The 19,547-nt window shown below is 48.3% G+C and overlaps 1 protein-coding gene across 1 annotated transcript; it reads left to right on the top strand.

Moving 5' to 3' along the window:
* Positions 1-8,884: 8,884 nt before the first annotated feature.
* On the top strand, positions 8,885-19,547 carry LOC309875353 (lymphocyte antigen 6E). Its single transcript, XM_082754697.1, has 3 exons — positions 8,885-9,042; positions 13,160-13,279; positions 14,391-19,547. The coding sequence occupies exons 1-3, from the start codon at positions 8,991-8,993 to the stop codon at positions 14,597-14,599; spliced, it is 381 nt and encodes a 126-aa protein (XP_082610823.1). The 5' UTR covers positions 8,885-8,990; the 3' UTR covers positions 14,600-19,547.

The raw sequence follows: 19,547 nt of genomic DNA, 5'->3' as shown, positions 1-19,547 counted from the left end.
TAGAGATCATGCGATGGTTTCTACAAAACCATGTTCCTGGCACAGAAATGATTGATTGTGCTGGGCTTTGTTCGGTTTTGCACTCCAGGCTCTCTGCTCCCTCCTCTCCCAGCAAGAGCTGCAGCTGAGGGGAGACAGAAACTCTCTGTAGAGGAGGCCTGGGGGTGTCTACAGAGAAGAAGAAGGGCAGGCAGCCAAATACTATCATAAACAGCCCAGAGCTTCCTGGTCATAGCCCCTGCTGCTTCTCTGAAAAAATAAAAATAAAAAGGAGAAGAATTGGCAGTGCCACTAGCTCAGCTGTGTTCTAGGGGAAACTAGAACTTGTCCAAACAATTCAAGGCCTTTGTTTTGTGGTTAGTAGTTTTTTTTTTTTTTTTTTTTTTTTTTTTTTTTTTTTTTTTTTTTTTTGAGATGTACTTGGTAGCTAAATGAGACCTTTGGTTTGTCTAAAGCATCGTCTTGAAAGTCTGCCATGTTTTGGTTGCACATTTTGGGAAGGATACACATTTCTGAGATGTTTTATGCTGTCAGGATTATGAAGCAACTATTTTCCCATGATGGCACCTGTAGATCTACTGGCACCCATAGATCTGAGCATACTGGTGAGACCAGCCCAGGGATGAAAAACAGATGTTGAGAGGGCCAAACAAAAATTTGCTGTTAAGTTTCTTTTGGTGAAGTCAACCACAAAACGGAAGGAAAGCTACGAGGGAGAAATGGGAATGGAAAAACTTTTAAATGGAGAGGAAGGAGGAGATGCCCAGCCGCTAAGGGAAGGGGCCGGCAGCTGTGGTATGGGCTGTGGTGGCCGCACTGCATCCCGATGCCACGAACACGTGCATCAATAAAACCCCAAGCAGAGGGAAGTCCCTTCTTCCCATAGGCCCTGCAGTATATTGGGTGCTTGCAAAAAACTCCAGGAAAGTTGGGCCTGGGGCCAGAGCCATTACTGCCTTTACCGCCAGGCAAGTTGGCGCAGGAAAAGGGAAGCAGACGGAGCAATTTATACCTCAACCAGTTTCACTGCACGTGAAAAATCAAAGAGCTCGTGGGTGAGGTCAGATGGCAGGGAGGAAAATGTCAAGGGCTGAGAAGTCCCCTGGGGCTGGCAGCGTGCAGGGCACCAGGATGGGCAGGAGGGAGAGCAAACCTTAGCCAGGTATCTGCCACAGCAGCAGTGCTGCAGGGTCTGGAGGGCAAGGTGGGCTTCTTAAAACCCACCAGCTGTTACTGAGGACTCCCCTTTGTGGTCTTCCACTTCTGTGCTGGGATCAAGCTGATAAGCAGACACTCTTTAAAGGAACTGCTTGGTTCTGCTTACAGGGACTTTCTCCTGCCAGCAGATTTCTGCATTTATCGCTACGTGTCCCCTTGCAGGCCCCAACTGCCTTCCCTTCCTCTTCGCCACACCGGCTTCAGTGCTTCCTGTTGACAGCACCCAAACGGATGCTCCAGCAGAATAAAAGGGTCAGAGGAGTTTTGAGGTCTCCCTATCTACAAATTTAGAGGAAACCCCCTTCTTTCCTGAAATTTCTGGTTGCCAGAGCACCTGATCTTACCAGGATTATGCTGATTAAACCTCCGCAGGTGAAGTGCCTCTAGGTTTTCCATGTGTTTAAAAGGATTTACCAGTTGCTCTACCAGACACACCAGCACCCATGCAGCTCCTGGACTGAAAGCCCACAGCTGTGAATGAGAAGCCAAAGTCAAAACCAGTGAGCACATGGGTAGGATTTATGAAGGAACTTTGTTAAAGCTGATGCTCTGAGTGGGAAATCACAGAAACTTTTTGAGAGAAACAAAGAGGGAAAAGGATTAGCTGCAGGATTAGCTGCAACTTGCTGGGAGCAGACATCTAGACGGTGCTTCGAGGTGCTCCTTTAGCACAGGATCTGCTCTGCAACCCCAACAACTTTGAGTTCCACACCCAGACTCAGAGATGTTTTCTCTTGCAGCCTGCAGTACGTGCGCAGTGCAGGGGAGGCAGGTGGAGACACCAACCACATCTAACACGGAGACGTTTTGCTGCTGCTCGTGTTCCTAAGATCAACACAGCTGAGCTAGCGAACACATCAAAACCCAGAACATTAAAAGGAAGCAGGCCACAGGTCTGAGCAAAGGAAAGGTGGCTTTTCCAGTATGAATATGCACAGCAGTAAGGGATATTAGCCAGGCTAAACGGTGACCAGGCGCAGAGGCAGTGGGAAAATTAATCTTTGGCATCACAGCAACCAAACCCAGCCTGTTTTACCTGTTCCTGTGTCTTTACAAGAGGAAAATCTGGGGATTTCAGAAGACTGGATACTGCCAAACACAGCACCCACTGTCATAGAGGGGATAGGGGAGACTGGGCAAATACAGAGCAGTCAGCCCAGGCCCCAGTCTTGGGAAAAAATACCTGAAATAAATCACTAAACCATTTGTAATGCTGCAGGGGCTATCAAGGAGAAGGGAACAAACAGCAAGAGCCTTGTGACAGATGGGTGTTATTCCCACCTGTGGCAAGGTGGCAAAATCTGTAGTTAGGGTAAAAATGGTATCTGTCACATACCTCAGCGTTAATAAAGCTTTTGGCACTGTATCACATGGCAGCAAACTAAGAAAATGCAGTCTAGCTAAAGTCACAAGCAAATAACTGTCAATGGCTTTGCTGTCAAAGCAAAAGGATCTATCAAACAGGGTTCTCTGCAGCTTGCCATGGCTCTGGTATGATGCAATATTGTAATTAAGAGTTCAAATGATGGATTAGAGAATATGTTGAATGAGCTTGCAGGCAACAAACTGGTAAAATCTGCAAGTCAGAGAATTCTGGGCCACTCTGGTAAATGTAAGTGACGGTCTGAGAAAGAGGATGCAGTTTGGTAAGGATAACACAAAGCTCTGCAGTTAGTGCAGACCCGTTATCTGCACAAATACAGGATGAGGAAATATCCCTTGCAGCAATTTAGCAAAAATAAAGAAGTAGTAATGGGTGCTATAAGAGATCACAAGTTTAACAAATGTCAAACTGGGAGGGGAGGAACTGGGACAGAAAAAGAAAAAGGCCCTGATGGAATTCTGCAGTCCATTGAAAAGTTGCATACTTCACACTGGGAAGCATAAACGGGAGTGTGATGAGATGAGATCCTTCCACCCGGACTGCTGCCTTCTCCCCGGTTTTGCTCTAGGATTGGTTCACATGGCCACAAAAGGACCTTGTAGATAGGATCAGAAAAGTTCTTCACATCTAAGGAATGGTGAAGAGCTAGAGTCAATTGCTGGGAGAACTGCCTCCAGCATCAGCAGCTTGAGCATCATTATCCAGGTGCATCAAAGCACGATGGAAAATATTGTCCTCAACATCTCATTAGTGGAGAGATAGGGATGGAGAATGAACTGGGGATAGAGAATGACCTCGTTTACCTTTCCTGGCCCCCTCCATCTCCCTTCTATCATTGCCATGGAGATGTTGAAGGTGCTGGGGTGCTGGCCACCTTTCCTTCATTACAGCATAACTGTGCTGTTCAGGCTTGACTTTTATACACCAATGCCTAACACCAAACATGACACAAAGATCCTCTTCCACTGATATCATGTAGGAACCTCACTCCAAAATGTGTTCAACCCCCCAGAATACCTCCAGGCTTCCCAGGATCTCAGTCAGCAGTACAAGCTTTAGATGTGCTGAGCCAACGAGTGGAGAGAGCTCTGCATAACGTGAGTGACGTAGGGTTTTCTCCTTATTTCATCCAAGAAAATCCCTACACGCCATGCAAAGCACCCTCACCATGCATGATGGGGTTCATCATGCATGGCCGGGGGATCAGTCCTGGTGCAGCAGGGCCAGGAAGCAGGCACTGGCTCTGTGCCTGGTGCTCACAACAGCTCACCTGGGACCTGCCCCTGGCTCCAGGGCCTGCTCCAGCACCAGATGCAATCAGCGATTAGATAACCTGCAGACTCTGCTCCCGGGAACAAGAAACTCCTTGCCGTCATCTACAGTGCAATAAAACTCAGTGCAATATTTTCTGGGAGAAAAAAAAAATCATACAAAATCTCTAAGAAAGTTGATTTTGCCTTCTTACACTTATTCTTAGAGATTTAAGTTTCTCACATGTGTGTGCCTGGGTGATCTGGCCAACGTTATCCCTATGCCACACTTAGACAAGAGATGACAGCTATGAAGTGCTCATCATGCCTCTGAGGTTCTTGGCAGAGCACAACAAACTGATTTTGGATTTGACTTTGTTGGCCTTTAGGGGGGAGGATGCTGTTTTGGCTCACTTTCCCTTTTATTTTGCCTCTTCTAGGCAAAAAATTGTGAATTTCCCAGTTCATTTGCTTTCTTTATCTGGATGTTTTATTGCTCACACCCTGTTCTCCATTCTTTTACGTAAGGTCAGTTCCTTGGTCTTCGTCATTTGAATGAAATCAGATACTGAATGCTTAGAGCAGAAAACACATGCCTTTCCGCTTAACCCTTGCACTGCCATTTCTTCTAGTTGCTTACACATGGACACATCATATCCATTTGTATTTCATTTGTGCCAAATTTAGGATTTCTACTGCAAAAGTCCACTAATCCAGCACCTTGTTTACAGATTCAGTGTGGTCCATGTGGCCTCCCTGGAGCCTGCCAGATTGCTTGTTTAAAGAGGCACATTTTTGGTAGATGGGATGGGAAGGGTCTGGAATGCCTCTTCCCTCTCCCAAACTACCAGGCATTTTAGGTCTTGGCTTGGAGAAAAGAGGCCCCCCCTGCACAGGAACCATTGCAGGGGGCTGCAGAACCTCACTGATGGTTCAAAAGAAGCCAGGAATGGAAAGAAGGCTACACAGCATGGGTCCAAATTTCACCCAGAGGATGGAGATAGGACTGGAGATGGGTATACCTACTACACAGGTCCAAGGCCTGATAGCAGATAGGACTGGAGACAAGGCCACAACTCAAGTCCAGTGGCCATCTAGGAGATGAGTTAAAATACTGATGGTAAAGGTACAAGGTCTTTTCAGGACACAGCTGGAGAAATGCACCCCTACCACACAGTCCAGGCAAGGACAAAAGGCTCAGGCTTGGGCAGGGGAGTCAGTTTATAATGCTGGAGGGCATAATTCTCGAGCAACTTTTCTTTGGAGGCAGTCCGGTCACTCCAGACAGGGACGTATCCTCTAGCAGACTCCCAGCAAAGTGGAGAAATCACAGCAGCACCCAGAGCTTAACTTTTTGCCTGAGTCCTGACCCCTGTATTAAGCTTCACAGTTCGTTTCCTGTCAAAAGTCTTAAATAAACAAGCAAGACAAGGGCTGAGTCATGCAGACCCAAATTAGTAAGAGTGATTTCTCGGATACCGATTCAGCATGCAGCAGCCAGGGGACCACCTTCACCTTAAGAGTTCTGGAAAAGAAGGAAAAATACGAAATATTGATATCAACTAGAAATGAAAGTTCATAAATCCGACAGCCTGACTGTGACTGCAGGTTGTGCTTGGAGTGAGCAGATGAAGGTCTTATTCTAGCAGATACTGCAGCCCACAGATCTACCTGATTACACACACACTTTTTCAGGAACCTCAGCAGCTGACTGGTGTCTCAGGTGTGTCCCCATAGGCTGCAGGAAAAAGTGGCATGGTGACAAGGACAACAAAGATGTTGATGTGTCAAGGTGACAGAGGACGGTAGGCAAGGAGACTCCAATGCAAAACAAACAAAGAAAGAAACAAACAAAAAATCTTGTGTCTGGAGCTCCCTTGGATGAATGTGCCTGGAGATCTGCTGGGCAGCTCTGTTCTGGAGCAGCCAACAGGGGTTTCAGGAGAAACATCCAGGGGTGGGATGATGAGGCTGCGATATGAAATCAACCCAATGAGGTGGAGCTGGATGGTGTGAGTGGAAGCCCTGGGGATGGTGTGTCATGGCTCCAGCACCATTTTCTGTGGCAGCACCTAGAGCAGAGAGAGGTTTTATGCCATGCTACCTTGCAGCAGACTGCTCCGGGCAAAGAGGTTTGTCTGTCTGGGGGAAACACACCTTGCAGCAGGGATGAAGATCCTGGTCTCCTGCTCTCCCAGGCAAGGGACCTAAATGCCAGGCTAGAGAACAAATTGTGTCCTCCTGGCCCTCTGCTCTACTAAATCAATATCAGCGTTTAACACCTTTGGCAGGTGGGATGGGACTCTTCCACAGAGCAGCCCCTATTCTCTCTGGCAGCCCAGAAGTCTGAGCTTTTCTCCTAACCTGCAGAGAATGATGTAACTAGTGAAAAGAAAGGAGGTTGTGCCCTTCCTGTGGAATCTATGCAAAGTGGCTTTATCAGATTTGCTCTGTGAAGCCCCTTCTGCTCCACTGAGCAGGGGAAACACCTCATTTGCAAACTCCATTGGGGTGTAGGTGCCTCACAGAGCCTCTTGTGCACAGCCCTGGCCAGGTTCAGGTAGTTCCCCCCAAGCTCTGAAACAGAAAAGTGGTGGTGAAGGAAGCTCTCTGCATGCGGATGCTTAGCAAGCTTTTAGCAGGCCCACATTTCAAACTCAAACTCCCAAAACGTCAGTTCAGCAGTGAAGCCTTGCAGACCTAGTAATTCCTGTTTTAATTGCTGCACCGATCCCTGCTAACCCGCTCTCTTGACCCGTGAAGGGAGCTGCCATTATCTTAATTTCCTTATTTTAGAACTAGCCATTTGTCCCCAGCACACAAGCAAGCCATGTAATGTTTACTCTAGCATCACTTTGTTTTCAGTTCCAGCCACCTCTCCGTTTCCTTTTACCTTGAACAAATCTTTTTACCTGCACCCACCTTTCCCTCGCACAGGCCAAATTCCTGCTGCCTTTCTTATCTCCCATGCCATCTACCACAGCAAACTGGTCCCTAGGCACTCTGCCCACCTGCTCCACTTGTAAGTAGCCTGTAATTATTGTTGCCCCTGCCCAGACATTTCAGTATTACCAGGATGACTACAGATCCCGTGATGAGTTGTGTCCTGTCACTATGAGGTCCTCTCTCTTTCTTCCCAGAAGTAGACAGGATCCTATCCATGAAGCAGTGGAACTGCTAATATTAGATTTGGGGTTTGGGGAGGAAGAAAACTAGAAAGTTGTAGGCCTTTGTCCATGTCTGCTGGGAATGGGTGGGAGCCTACAAGACACCAAAGGAACAGGGGAGCAGAAAAAAGCATGCTATGCCTTCCTGACACCCAGAAATTAAACCTTTGATGCTGCACATGATGACATACCATGAAGTTACTCTCATGTGCACCACAAAAAGCCAGATTGACTCTTACAGACAAAAGTTGAACTCGGTTGTTGGGCACTCTGTGACACAGACATCTTGTGAGTTTATCTGAATGATGGTGCACAGACAGGCTGAATTACAGTTACTCAGGCTACCGCAAAGTTGAAACTTCCCAGATTTTTGGCATTTGAGTTGCAAACCAGAGAATGAAACAGTCCCAGCTGCCTATTTCAGTGGAAGGTATTAGACCACAGAAAAGCACCACTCTCAGTCAGTTCCTGCTAGAATAACTGGCAATGAGAATTAAAAATGAGTCTTAAGAGAGATGGGGGAAGTGGGAGCTTGCAGGCATGGATTTGGTTTCCAAGTAGAGGTTTCTGAATGCACTCTGAAAACATGGGAGGTGGAATTTCTTCCGACAGGCGCATTTGCCAGGGAATGCTGATTCTGCAGAATTAAACCCATCTGTGGTATACAGTTTGTCAAACTTGCATTCCCAGGCTCCCTCAGCAGCCAACTTTACAAGCTCCCTCCCCCAGTACTCTCTGTCCAGCTCATTTTCTGAAGGGCTTTGCTATTTTTGAAAAATTTCTAAAAAAATCCGAATTTGCTCAGCCGAACCTGGGTTGCTCCTGATAAGCTTTCTGGTAGACCACCGCATGCTTTGAAGATCCATCCTGTTAAGCACCCCAGGTCATCCCAGGCCACTCATGCTACTGGGCTCTGCACCTTCAAACTTTCCAGCCCTCTATGTCTAATCACGTTTGGACTCCAGTAAACAGGTCAAGAAGTTGGTTACCTACTTGCATGCAGAGGGCTTTGCATGCAGCAGGTCTGTAAATGAAGAGGAGGCATCATGTATGCAGGGGTCTAGTGTAAGTACAAGTTTGTGTATGCAGGGTTCCATGTATGAAGGGAGTCCTGCACACAGGGATTTCCACGCACATGGTAAATATGCACACGAGGCAGTTGTGGATGTGTCAGGTGTGTGTGCACACAGGAGATCTGTGCATGTACAGGGGCATAAATCATGTAATCATTAAAGCTGGAAAAGACCATCAAGATCATCTGGTGCAATCATCAGCTACTACCAATGTCACCCACTAAATCACGTCCCTAAACACTATGTCCAACCTTTCCTTAAACACCCCCAGGGACTCCACTACCTCCCTGGATAACCTGTTCTTATGTCTTACTGCTCTTTCTGAGAAGAAATGTCTCTTAATTTCCAACATAAACATCCCCTGGTGCAACTTGAGGCCGATGCAGTAGGTCCTCCTGCATGCAGAGTTGTGGATGCGGGGGGGGGGCTGCTCATGAAGCACGTTGTGCACGGGTGAGGCCCCGCATGCGGGGGGGGGGTCCTCCAGCTGACGGCTCTTCCCCCACGGAAACAGAGGCGACCGGAAAGCGGGGAGGAAAAATCCTTGAAGGGAAAGCAGCGAACTGCAGGACCAAAGCATAACTACCTCTCCACCCGCACTGCTTTCGGTCACCCAGAGTGCATAAAAAGGGCATAAAAAGCCGCACCCGCGGGGGTTTGGTTGGTTGGGGTGGGTGAGAGGACGACAGGACACGACGCTTTCCCCGCTCCGGTTCTCCGGATCGGGGAAACGAAACCTGGCGCGGCCGGGGACCAGGAGGGGGAAGGCGGCGCCGGGCGCAGGGGCGGCCCGCTGGGAGGAGCTGGGGTCCTTCCCCCGCCTCCGCCGCCCAGCCCTGCCGCCAGCCTTGCGCGCAGCCCATCTCCCTGCGCAGCTCGCCGGCCCCACCGCCGCACCATGAAGGCGCTCCTGCTCGCCGCGTTGGCTGCGGTGCTGTGCGTGGAGAGAGGTAAGAGGTGGGGGCTGCTTCTCCCCTCCTCCCACCTCTTTTTTTTTTTTATATATATATATATATTATTTTTTTTTTGCCCAGCCCCCGGTTGGGGGGGAAATTATTGCGAGGGGGGGATGCTGTGGGGGAGATGCTGCGTCTTGCAATGGGTGCTCTGGAAGTTGGAAGAATGCGGGAGGTGGGGTGAGGGTTGCGGAAGGGCTGGGGGGGGCAGGACTGAGCCGTGCTGGGGGTTGGCGGAGGTTTGGGGTGGTGGGGGTCTTCCCAAGACCTGCCGCTCGGCAGTGTCCCCCTTGCAGCAGGAACTTTGGGGCTTCCGTGCATGTATTTATATGGGTGTGTGTCTCCAGCTGTGTACGTCTATATTTTGGAGCTTTTCCCAGTTGCAGCTCGAACAAAGACCAGGGATGGCTCCGCTCCCCCTTTCGGTGCAGCGAGCCGGGATAACGGCGCTGAAATGGGCTGAGATGCTGCCGAGGGGAAGAAGGGTGGAGGGGAGATGGAGCCCAGCCCCGACAATGGCAGATGGAGCAAAGTCTGGGTAGAACCACTTGTGACCCTGGCTTCTGCCGTTCCCCAGCATCCACAGGGACAGCCTGGGGTAAACAGCGTGTGGGGAGGTGACCCCCAAGGGAAAGGGCCCTGTGGAGCACTCCTGGGGCTGCCACTGAAGCTGGGGAGAATATGCTTCCTGTTGCTGGGTGTTAAACTGCAAGTTGGCCAAGTCACAGGTCCGTAATCCCCATGACTCCATTTCTGCCTTTCCAAACTCCATGGGGCTATGCAAAACCCTGTATTGTTTCCATATGTCACTGCTTGGAGAAGCCAAACAAAGAGCAAACGGGAGAGTTCTTGGTCGTCTGAGACTCTGGCTCAGTGAACACAGACCCTTCCTGCCTCCCGAGGACACCAATAAGAAGAAACTAATTGTTTTCTACCCTTCTTGCGCCCCCCTCTCCATGGGGTCCACGAAGCAACTGGCAGTTCAAGATCTGGGTCTCCATCAGAGCCCAGCTGGTGTGTGCTCAGTTCCAGCCGGGCAGTCCAGGCCCAGGCAGGAATGGGGTTAATGCTCTCCCCCTCCCCCCAAAAAAACACCTTTCAGCATAAGAGTAAATTCTCAGCCAAGCAAAAGGGTTTCTTAACCAGGTTGCCTTTTCCCCGAACACTTCCAGCATATGCAGGGAGTTTTTTTTTTTTTTTTTTTTTAAGAAAAGCTTTGCCCACTGTTCAAAGTGCCCCGAAGATCTGGCATATGGATCTTGTCTAAGAGCAATGTAAAGGAAAGAACATTTGACATAGAGACCGAACGGAATTGCTGCTGAAGCAACAGCATTTTTCAGTGGGGCCGCTGAGCTTTGGAGCGAGCTCTTAAAGGCTTTTTTTTTTTTTTTTTTTCCCTTTCTCCTTTTTCCTGCATTGCTCTTTGCAAGAATGGATTCAACCTCTTATCTGAGGAATTACCCCAGATGATCTGCTCTTGGAAGCCCTTTGTTCCTCCAAAGAGCTGAACAGCAAACAAATAAACACATACATTCTTCACATTGAAGAAAACTGCCTTTTCTAGTTGGCGAAAACGAGGCTTTTCTTATGCATTGTTCAGACTTAGGCTTTTTTTTTTTTTTTTTTTTTTTTTTTTTTTTTTTTTTTAAGCCTTGAGCTCCAACTCTTAGTTCTGTCTCCAGCCGCGTAAAATAATTCTGCTCCCCTCTTGTGCCTTCTGTCTAAGGCACGCAGCCTGCTTGCTCTCTTCACTCTGCAGTGGGTCCTTTAGTTATCTGTTTTGCTTAAGCAGAAAGCAGCAGGAGTTAAAACTGAATGGTTCCTCTCCTAAACTATACCAAAGAGCTCACCCATTCCGGAAATATTTAGTCTACATTAAGGCAAGGAGTAATAGGTGTGAAAAAGGACAGGGTGTGGACAGGACAGCGTGTTAAGAATATAGATTTAGCAGTAGAAAGTGTCATGCCTAGAGGCATTTTTGTTTGCATATACAAATATTTCAGATGTGTTCACATTTGAAATCTTTAAGGCTTAATGTATTAGCACTGCACCGCTCAACTTGTGCATTCAGCATGGTGAGCAAATACATACGGGGACACGTGTGCTGCCATAATGTCCATGGGAAGCCTATAATCCACTTCATTCCTGCTTGCAGATGATTCCCCTGAGGTGGGATGAGTCACTTTGCCTCCTTGGGCCTCAGTTTGCCATCAGGGTGGTTGCAAGGGGAAGGGTTTGGGACAGGTCACCTGAGACTTGAGAGCAAAGACATGGGGAAGAGGGGAAAGGGAGAGAGCCAGGCTTCTCTTCAAGGTCTCAGCCTGAGTTTGCAGCTGAGTTTTGGCCAACGAGATCAAAAAATACCACGCATGGAAATGCTTTGAGGTTTCAGCAAGGGATGACAACAGCCTGCAGATGCAGTGGTTGGCTCCCTCCTCCTCCCCTCTCCTAGGGGCAACGTCCACTGACGAATCTCACCTGAGGCCTTTGACTCAACCGGTGGCCCTGTAATCCTGGCTGCACTGTGTAGGTTGTGGCTGCCGTGCTGGCATGCTCAGGTAACTCTGCTTTGTTGCAAGGATTGTTGGCAGACTGATGATCATGGAAGGCTGTATGAGACAGACCAAGAAATTCTTGCTAGGGGGTTGTGGTGTTGGCTTTGTCTCCAGAGTCATCCAGTTGCTCTGGCGTGACATTCAGGACCTCCCACTAACCAGCTTTAATACGTTTTCATGAGATATGCTATTATGTTTTTGTTTTCATCCCTTGCCTTGGCCGTGGCTGCTCAAAAGTCATTCTTCTGAGCACAATTGTTATTTTTTTCCAATTTTCCTGTAAAGGGCTTTTTTATATTTTTCTGAGAGAAGCAGGATTGAGAAGGACCTCAAGAGGTCAGGCAGGCCTGTGGTGGAGCAGGACAGCTGTTATTAATATTTATCCAACTTGCTCTTCAAAATACACCACAGCAGGGACTGCCAAGCCTTAGCAAGCGCTATCAGGGCTTCTCCAGCATCACCTCCTTAGGAAAATCTGTTTGTCCTGGGGTTGGAAGGGGTAGGAGCAGGAATGAGGCAGCCTTGCGCTTCCCATCCTGACTTTGCTTCCCCTCCATTTTGGGTCCTATAAACACAGAAGAGAAAGGCAGGGCCTCACTGCAAGGTTTGCAGAGGGCTCCAAAATCAGAGCCCGTCAAGTGTTGGGAATGGCCCCGATCTGTCTGCATATGTAGGTCAACAATTGCAGTGTGAATGTGAAGTTCTTAATATGTAAAATACAGAGAAGATCATCCATCCACTGCCAAATACACAAGTCCATGCTGAGTCACTAGTCCAGGCAGTTTCTGCGACCGTTTCCCTCCGCTGAATGCCATTTCCCAATCTTTCCCCTTCCTTGGATGTGGGATGGGAACTAGTTGGTGCAATCCATCCTGCTGGTGCAGGGTTGACCACATTGGGGAACCTGCCCTGTAGGAAGTCGTGCTTCTCTGCTCTTCCTCTGCTCCACATTAGAAAGGTTGGTTGAAAGCAGCATGCTTTCATAGTGCTGTGACTCTCAGGGTAATGGGGCACTACAAGTCCTTGCAGGTCTTGCTGCAGCGCTGGGCTTGCTTTGGCTGGGAAATCGTTTCTACCATGTATGTTAGCTCAAGTGTAGCCTAAGCTTTGTGCCCTGCTGCCAAAGGCAGGCCACGAAAAGCTCGAACCTGTAGTCACACCTGGAGCAGTTCCCATTGGTGTCCAGGGTAGCAGAGGTGAATAAGCCCAAATCTCAGTATACAACCTGCAAGCTTGAACCTGCCTTTGGGTTGGCAGCCACTGCTTGGACCAGCTTTTGGTGCAAATAAGAGCATGCCGTGAAGCACCAGGCTGACCCGCAGTTGCATTGAGGCTTTAGCTGGCAGTTAACCCAACCGAAACCTTAATATTTATCCCTTGTGCTTGAACCCTCTGACAAATTTGGGGGGCAAAAAGGCTATCACAGATTGACGCAGCCTGAACAGCAAGTATGGCCTGTGGCTGGATGCCGTGAGTGCTGTGTGCTGGAGGTGGGGACCTCTGAGCAGTGATGTCTCCCCACCAGTCCCTAACTGAGCCGTGCCTTTCTCTTGCAGCCCACACACTCGTCTGCTTTTCCTGCTCGGATGCATCCTCCAACTGGGGCTGCCTGAAGCCTGTCACGTGTGGGGAGAATGAAAACTACTGTGTGACAACGTACGTCGGAGTGGGACTTGGTGAGTCTTCCTAGCTGCTCTCCGGGATTACATGGGGAAGTGCGCGAAGGTTTTCCTTCCTCTGGCTGGAGAAAGGAGAAAGTTCTGTGTGGCAGCTGTGTCGGACCACCCTAAAGGCATTTTGTGAGAGACGTGCTGCCAAACCAAGTCACATTAAAGCCCACGTGTCTGCACTGATGCCAGGAGTCCGAGGGGAACTTAGGGGTGGAGAGAGGAGGTTGCTGGTGAAAGGGTCGAGGTTGAGGGTGTTGCAGGCTTCCTCTGCAGGAAAGGTCCAGGGTTACTCTTCCTGCTTTTGCTCTGTGCTAGCTTGTGTTGTTCGTCTCTGGGTCCTGCTCGTGATTTTTTGCTCTCTGTAGGCATGGTGGGATTGCCAGGAACTTGCAGCTTCCCTCCCTAAATGCCTGCTTTTCACAGAAGAAAAAAAAGCACCAAGAAAGCTCCGGGGGATCTCCCAGAGAAGCAGCCTGCTCTGGCAGGTCTCCTGGTGGCAGTGCAGAGCTCGCATCCCACCCTGGCTTGCCCTGCTCTCCCTCAGCCTCTCCTTCCAACACTCAGGAGGGAAGAGTGTTGCATGCCCGAGTTGCAGAGCCCATAATGTGGGCGGCTTGTGCATGCACAAATGGAGGCCAGGAGCTTTTATAAACCTGTCATCTTAGCACACAGTGCTAATGGCTTCCTATTTCTTGAGCTCGCTGCTAAATGCGAGCTGCGCCTCACTCGCAGCTGAGCTCATAACGCGGCGTTCGCTCACGAGTCCCTCTCTGGCTTTCCCCACTTCGCTTGAGGAGCCCCAGGGTCAAGCTTGAAGTGGGATTTTTGACATTCTCCACTGGAGCTGTGGCAGACAAATTTTGGCCAGCAGCCTGGAAGGGCTGTCCCTGGGTTGTACGGTCTCTAGGGGCAGTGTGGAAAGTAGGTGGGGGTGTTTCTCGAAGTGTGTGGGCTGGCTGAAGTTGACGAGAAGTGCTACATCCTCTCTGTGCTGCATGTGACGCTCTAGCTTTTTTGGTACTGTTGTTTCCTCTGCAGAACAGATCAAAAGGCTGAAAGGTTTTAAACCCATCTGCTTTCTGTTTTTCTTCCTCTCCCCTTCCCCACTGAAATTCAGGTGGCAAGTCCGGCCAGTCCATCTCCAAAGGATGCTCTCCCATTTGCCCCAGTGCTGGGATTAACGTTGGCATAGCGGCTGCCTCCGTTTACTGCTGCGACTCCTTCCTCTGCAACATCAGCGGCTCCAGCAGCGTGAAAGCCAGCTACACCGTCCTGGCCTTGGGCATCCTGGTCAGCTTCTTCTACATCCTCAGGGCTCGTGAGTGATGGGGCTGGCCGAGGAAGAGCCGGTGCCCTGGGGACGGTGGGGGCACCCCCGGCGAGCCCACCTCTGCAACGTGGTGCCCCGTCTTCCACGGGCTGCCGCGGGTCTCATTAGCCAATATTTTCTCTATCGCTGCCCACAAGGAGATCCTCTACTTCTCAGCAGGCCTCCGCGGTGGTCGTTTCCCAGACTTTATGCTCTTCCAGCATCAGAGACCTGGGCGGTTGGGCCCAACCGTTCTCCTCCTCCTCCTTCGGACCTACCCCGCTGCACTCTTGCACCTCCCGGTGGATTGTTTCGAAAGGGTTTCTGCTTTTTTACCTGTTTCCCCCAGTTTCTAAGGTTGCTTAAATCAAGGTTGGGACTCACCACGAAACGATTGCCCCCAGACACCGTTCTGTCAAGCGTTCAGATGGTCCTGCCTCCATGGAGATGCCTGGCACCAGCGTGCCCCAACACGAGGGTGGCCCAGGCACGGGGAATGCATGACCCCAAGGGAGACACATTCCTGGCCCCTGCAGCTGGAGTCTCTTTTTATAAATTTCTTCCAACCCTGGGCTGCCTTTTTCTGGAAAACAAATAACGTGTACCTTGTCCCTCTGAGCTCTGTAAGTGCCAGACCTGAATAAACATGCTCCTGTTGTTACCTGAGCTGGGACGTGTGCTGTGTGTTTTTCCTTGGTGCCACCAGAGAGATTAGGAACACTGTTACAGAAAATACAAATATTTTGCACAGCACGAGGGCCTCTTACCCTATCGAGTGGCTTTTGAGTACTCCATCTCAGCAGTTCATCTCTGAGCAGCAAGCTCACCTTCTCCCTGTCCCTCACCTTTCTGATAAAACACCCCATGGGCAGCTCCTTTCACATCTCTCAAGCATCGCCTTTTCCAGGTGCATTTTAGTGACAAGTGCCAGCCGTGGTTCTGAGTCAACCCCGTTGCTCCTAACACTGGGAACAGGACCTGTACAAATTAGTCTGCCTGTTACAGAGACTTGGTGCCTCGATTTCCCAGCTTACAGACTTGGGATGGTGATAATGGAGAAAACTGCAACACCTAAATTGATCCAGGGCAACAGGTCTGTTTGCAAAATCTAGTCAAGTCTGAGGCAAAGAGGTCAGATATTTAATTTCAACCTGCAACCAGTGGATGGGCTGATGGTGTGTGTAAGGACTACGGAAGGTGACTTCACTGCCAAACCTGCCATTCCTGCTGTCCTCCAGATCCCAGGATCTTCCCAGGTCTCTCAACAGCGTTGCTTCTGGAAGCTCTCGGCTCTCCTGGGGGAGATGTGTCCTCCTGCTGCCTCTGCATTGTGCTGGTTTATGATTATCTTTTCGTACCTACTAGACTCCAAAAAAGCCAAAATTGACCATAAACTTAGGTAAAAACTCGCTGTCACTTCCACAGGTCAATCAGAGGTGCACTGGGATTTTTTTTTTATTTTTTATTTTTTTTTTATTTTCTAGCAGCAAAAGTTGGGTGTAGCATTGCCACTTTTCAACCTTGCCCTCCTCCCCTCCTTCATATGTTTCTCCCGTTTCGTGTCCAAAAAACAAGCTCCCAAGCAGCACGTGCTGTTCAATTATGGAATCAGGATCATGGAATGGCCTGGGTTGGAGGGGACCTTAAAGATCACCTAATTCCAACCCTCTGCCGTAGCCAGGGATGCCACTTAGTAGATCAGGTTGGCCAAGGCCCCATCCAGCCTGACCTTGAGAATCATACCGTTGTCCCCACTTAAATCACTAATGAGCAGCTTCTTTTCAATGAAATATGTGCGCAGTTGTACAGACATCTTGCAGCAAATGCATTATCATGTTCTTTCCTCTTCCTTCTCCCCATCTTTTAATTAAAGTGACATAGATGCTAATGACGGCATTTAGAACGGGAGTTACTGGTCATCGTGACATGACCCGCAATTAGGTGATGAGTCTGGTAAGAATGCACCATGCTCCATTATCTCATTGGGCTTGAGATGTGCCTTCCTCTGGTTATCTCATCCTCTGTCATCTGCCAGGGTCAGCAGGGCTTAATCCTGCTGGGACCACAGGGCTCAATGTCCACTGTGACCCAGAGTCCGGCCCTCTGCTATGCACATTAGGTAGCACAGGGCAAGCCAGGGAAGAAGCCAGCAAAAGTCTTGTAATTACTATTCCCTAGCTTCTCTGTGCCTAAGCCTTCTTCCTGAGAGGGTTAGAAACCTCGTTTTCAGGGTAAATTTGTTCCTTGCTGCATGGTGTGAGTAGGTGGTGAAGTTCCTGTGGGATTACTGTGGATCAGAGGGATGGGGATGCCATCAGGTGAGACCAAGACAGCACCCACAATGTTCTACCTTTCCAGCAACAGGGTTTTAGCTCCTCTTTCTAGCTACCTGATAAAGTTGGTTCTGGACTTAATTATCCTTGCAACAGCTCTACTGCAAGCAAAGAGCTCGTTTTAAAAGCCATCAGCATAGCTGTGTCCTTGTGCATGTTCGCGCCTTTACAAGTCTATCCCGAGGATGCCACACTGGACAATCCCATGCGATAAAGCTACAAAAAAAAAGTTTGGGAGACCTGGTTACTCCTTCCAATGGCCCATTCCTTCCTATCTTGGTATTTCAGAGTTTCCTTGTGCCAGGGACTTGGTTATGCAAGTGAGCAAGGGCTAGCGAAAGTGTGGTCAGCAGGCTCCTTGCCCTATACAAAGCTGTATTAGTGGCATTGCCAGGTTCACAATGGGTCACACATGTTCTTGACCCTATAGATGATGAGCATATTGCATATGGAGAAGTTTGTTTTCTTCCCCTTTCTCCCCCCTTTTCACTCTTGTTTTCTCTTTCCCTCCTTGTGCAGTATATTCTTGTACACTTCATCTATGGAAGAAGATATATTTGCAGTTTTTCCTTTCAAACACAGCTGGCAAAGATCTCCCTGAAAGATATATGTGTATTGGAGAGACGGAGAGGGTATGGCAGCCTGTCAAATGCAGGAGATGTAATTCAATATTTTAATCCCAGGCATTTTATGAACAGTTCTCACATTTCCTGGTCCCACTGTAGATATTTTTTGCCCCCAAATCCCCAGCACCTGAAATCATGTGAGAACCTCAGCTGTTGTAAAGCCCAGGAGTGAAAGGCCTGAAAATGTGCAACCGTAGTAATTAAAAACATTAATAATACAAATGAAATAAATAGTAAGAGCCCAGCATTTACAGAGCATTAAAACTGGAGGCTGTTAAACCAAATGCCTGATTTGGAGCTGGAGGGCCGTGATGGGACTGCCCTGAAGTGCTTACTTGGGTTGGGGAATTAGAGATTGAAATCTCAGCAGAGAACTCAGATCTTCACTTTTTCTGACAAGAGGGGAGGCTTTGAGGGGAGGCAGCTTCACTCTGTACAAGCATAAAATATCCTGGAACAGTTTTTGCTGAAAAATGAGAACAGCTTAGGTCAAAACCTGCCCACTTTGGAGCACGCTAATGAGAAAATGGTTTCTGTGCTTCCATCCTGGAAATGGCTGTATTTCAACGGCAGCTGCTGCCATCTACCACTATGTTAACGTCACAAGGGCTCCCATTTTTTATGTACTGTCTGCAAATGCTCAAAGCTCACTGCAGCACAAGTCCTCTCTGCTCAGGTTCAACTGGGCTTGTTGTTTGCCAAAAGGACTTAAAAAAACCAACAACAACAACAAAAAAAAATAAAACAAAGTTCTTCCAATGTTTTTTGAGATTTTTATATTTATTTCTTTTTAGCAAAACAGCAGACCTTCTCTGTTTGGAAAACACAGACTTGAGGTGACTTCCTTGAACAAACAGCCAGAACAAATAGGGCCAGTTACTTGACTGTGGTACTCAAAGAATGTCCTTGCTTGGTGTTGATTTACTGAAGTTATGTGCTACTAGAAGTGACTGTAGTCCTGGAGACTTTTGTAATGAAGGTGGTTGTTTGTCCATGACTCCTGAAGGTAGCCTGGTAGTTCTGGTCCATGGAGGCTGTGAGATAGAGGTGTCCAATGCTCTCCCTTCTCTGGGGAAGTCAGATATGGTGCACATCAGGATGCTTGGAGCTTTAGGGCCCCATCAGAAGGTTCCTGTGAGCCCAATGATTCGCACCTTGAAGCTGGGCTCTTTTACTGTTGTCCTCAGCAGTGAAGTGCCATCAGTCTTGGCTGTTTGGATGGAGATGTCTCTGAATCCTCCTTTGTAACTTCTGGAGGAATTATTTCTCCCCTGGAAAGCTGCTGTCTGAGGGTATTGAACTGAAACGGAGATAGACACACCCAAGACTGCATTTTGCTAGGAGTCTTCATGGTGTACAGGGAAGCGAAGCCCTGGGTCAATCCTGCCATCTACTGGCTTGTGGTAGACCTGGGAGCGATGCTTTTGAAGCCAAGATCTCACAGGTCAAGGAGAAACCCTTAACACAAAACTGAGAGTCAGGACCCAAGGGTGAGCTACCTTTAACCAGATAATTGCATGCAAAGCAGAGAATCGGAGGCATCAGAAGTTGATTGAATGTATTAATTTGTCCAGCTCTGTGCTCTTAGTGTAAATTGAGAAATGAAAGGCATAAAAGGCTTCCCAGGTCCAACATTTTCCAAGGGAACACTTTTCTAGCCCCAAACCTACCACTTCATCAAAACCGAAACACTTCATGAAATTATAATAAAGCCAATAAAGTGTTACAGAAAAAAAAAAATATAGTATTGACACATTTTATTTCAGCTTTGTTGAATGATCTCATTTCACTGGGATGGTTACATTGAAATGTTGATTTTACTAATACATATGTGTGAGCTTTGTAATTGTGTATTGCCTTTATTGCAACAGAATAAGCAGAATAAAGAAATATTGATTTCTTTCAATATATTAACATAAGTATATGTGTAGTGTATGTTACTTAATGTTTGTTATACTCTAATAAAACTATATGGAATTAATAAAAAAGGTACACTTGGAACAATA

This window comes from Aythya marila, assembly GCF_965140915.1.
Source record: "Aythya marila genome assembly, chromosome: 2".
NCBI classification, from domain to species: domain Eukaryota; kingdom Metazoa; phylum Chordata; class Aves; order Anseriformes; family Anatidae; genus Aythya; species Aythya marila.
This window is presented reverse-complemented; position numbering and strand designations above follow the sequence as displayed.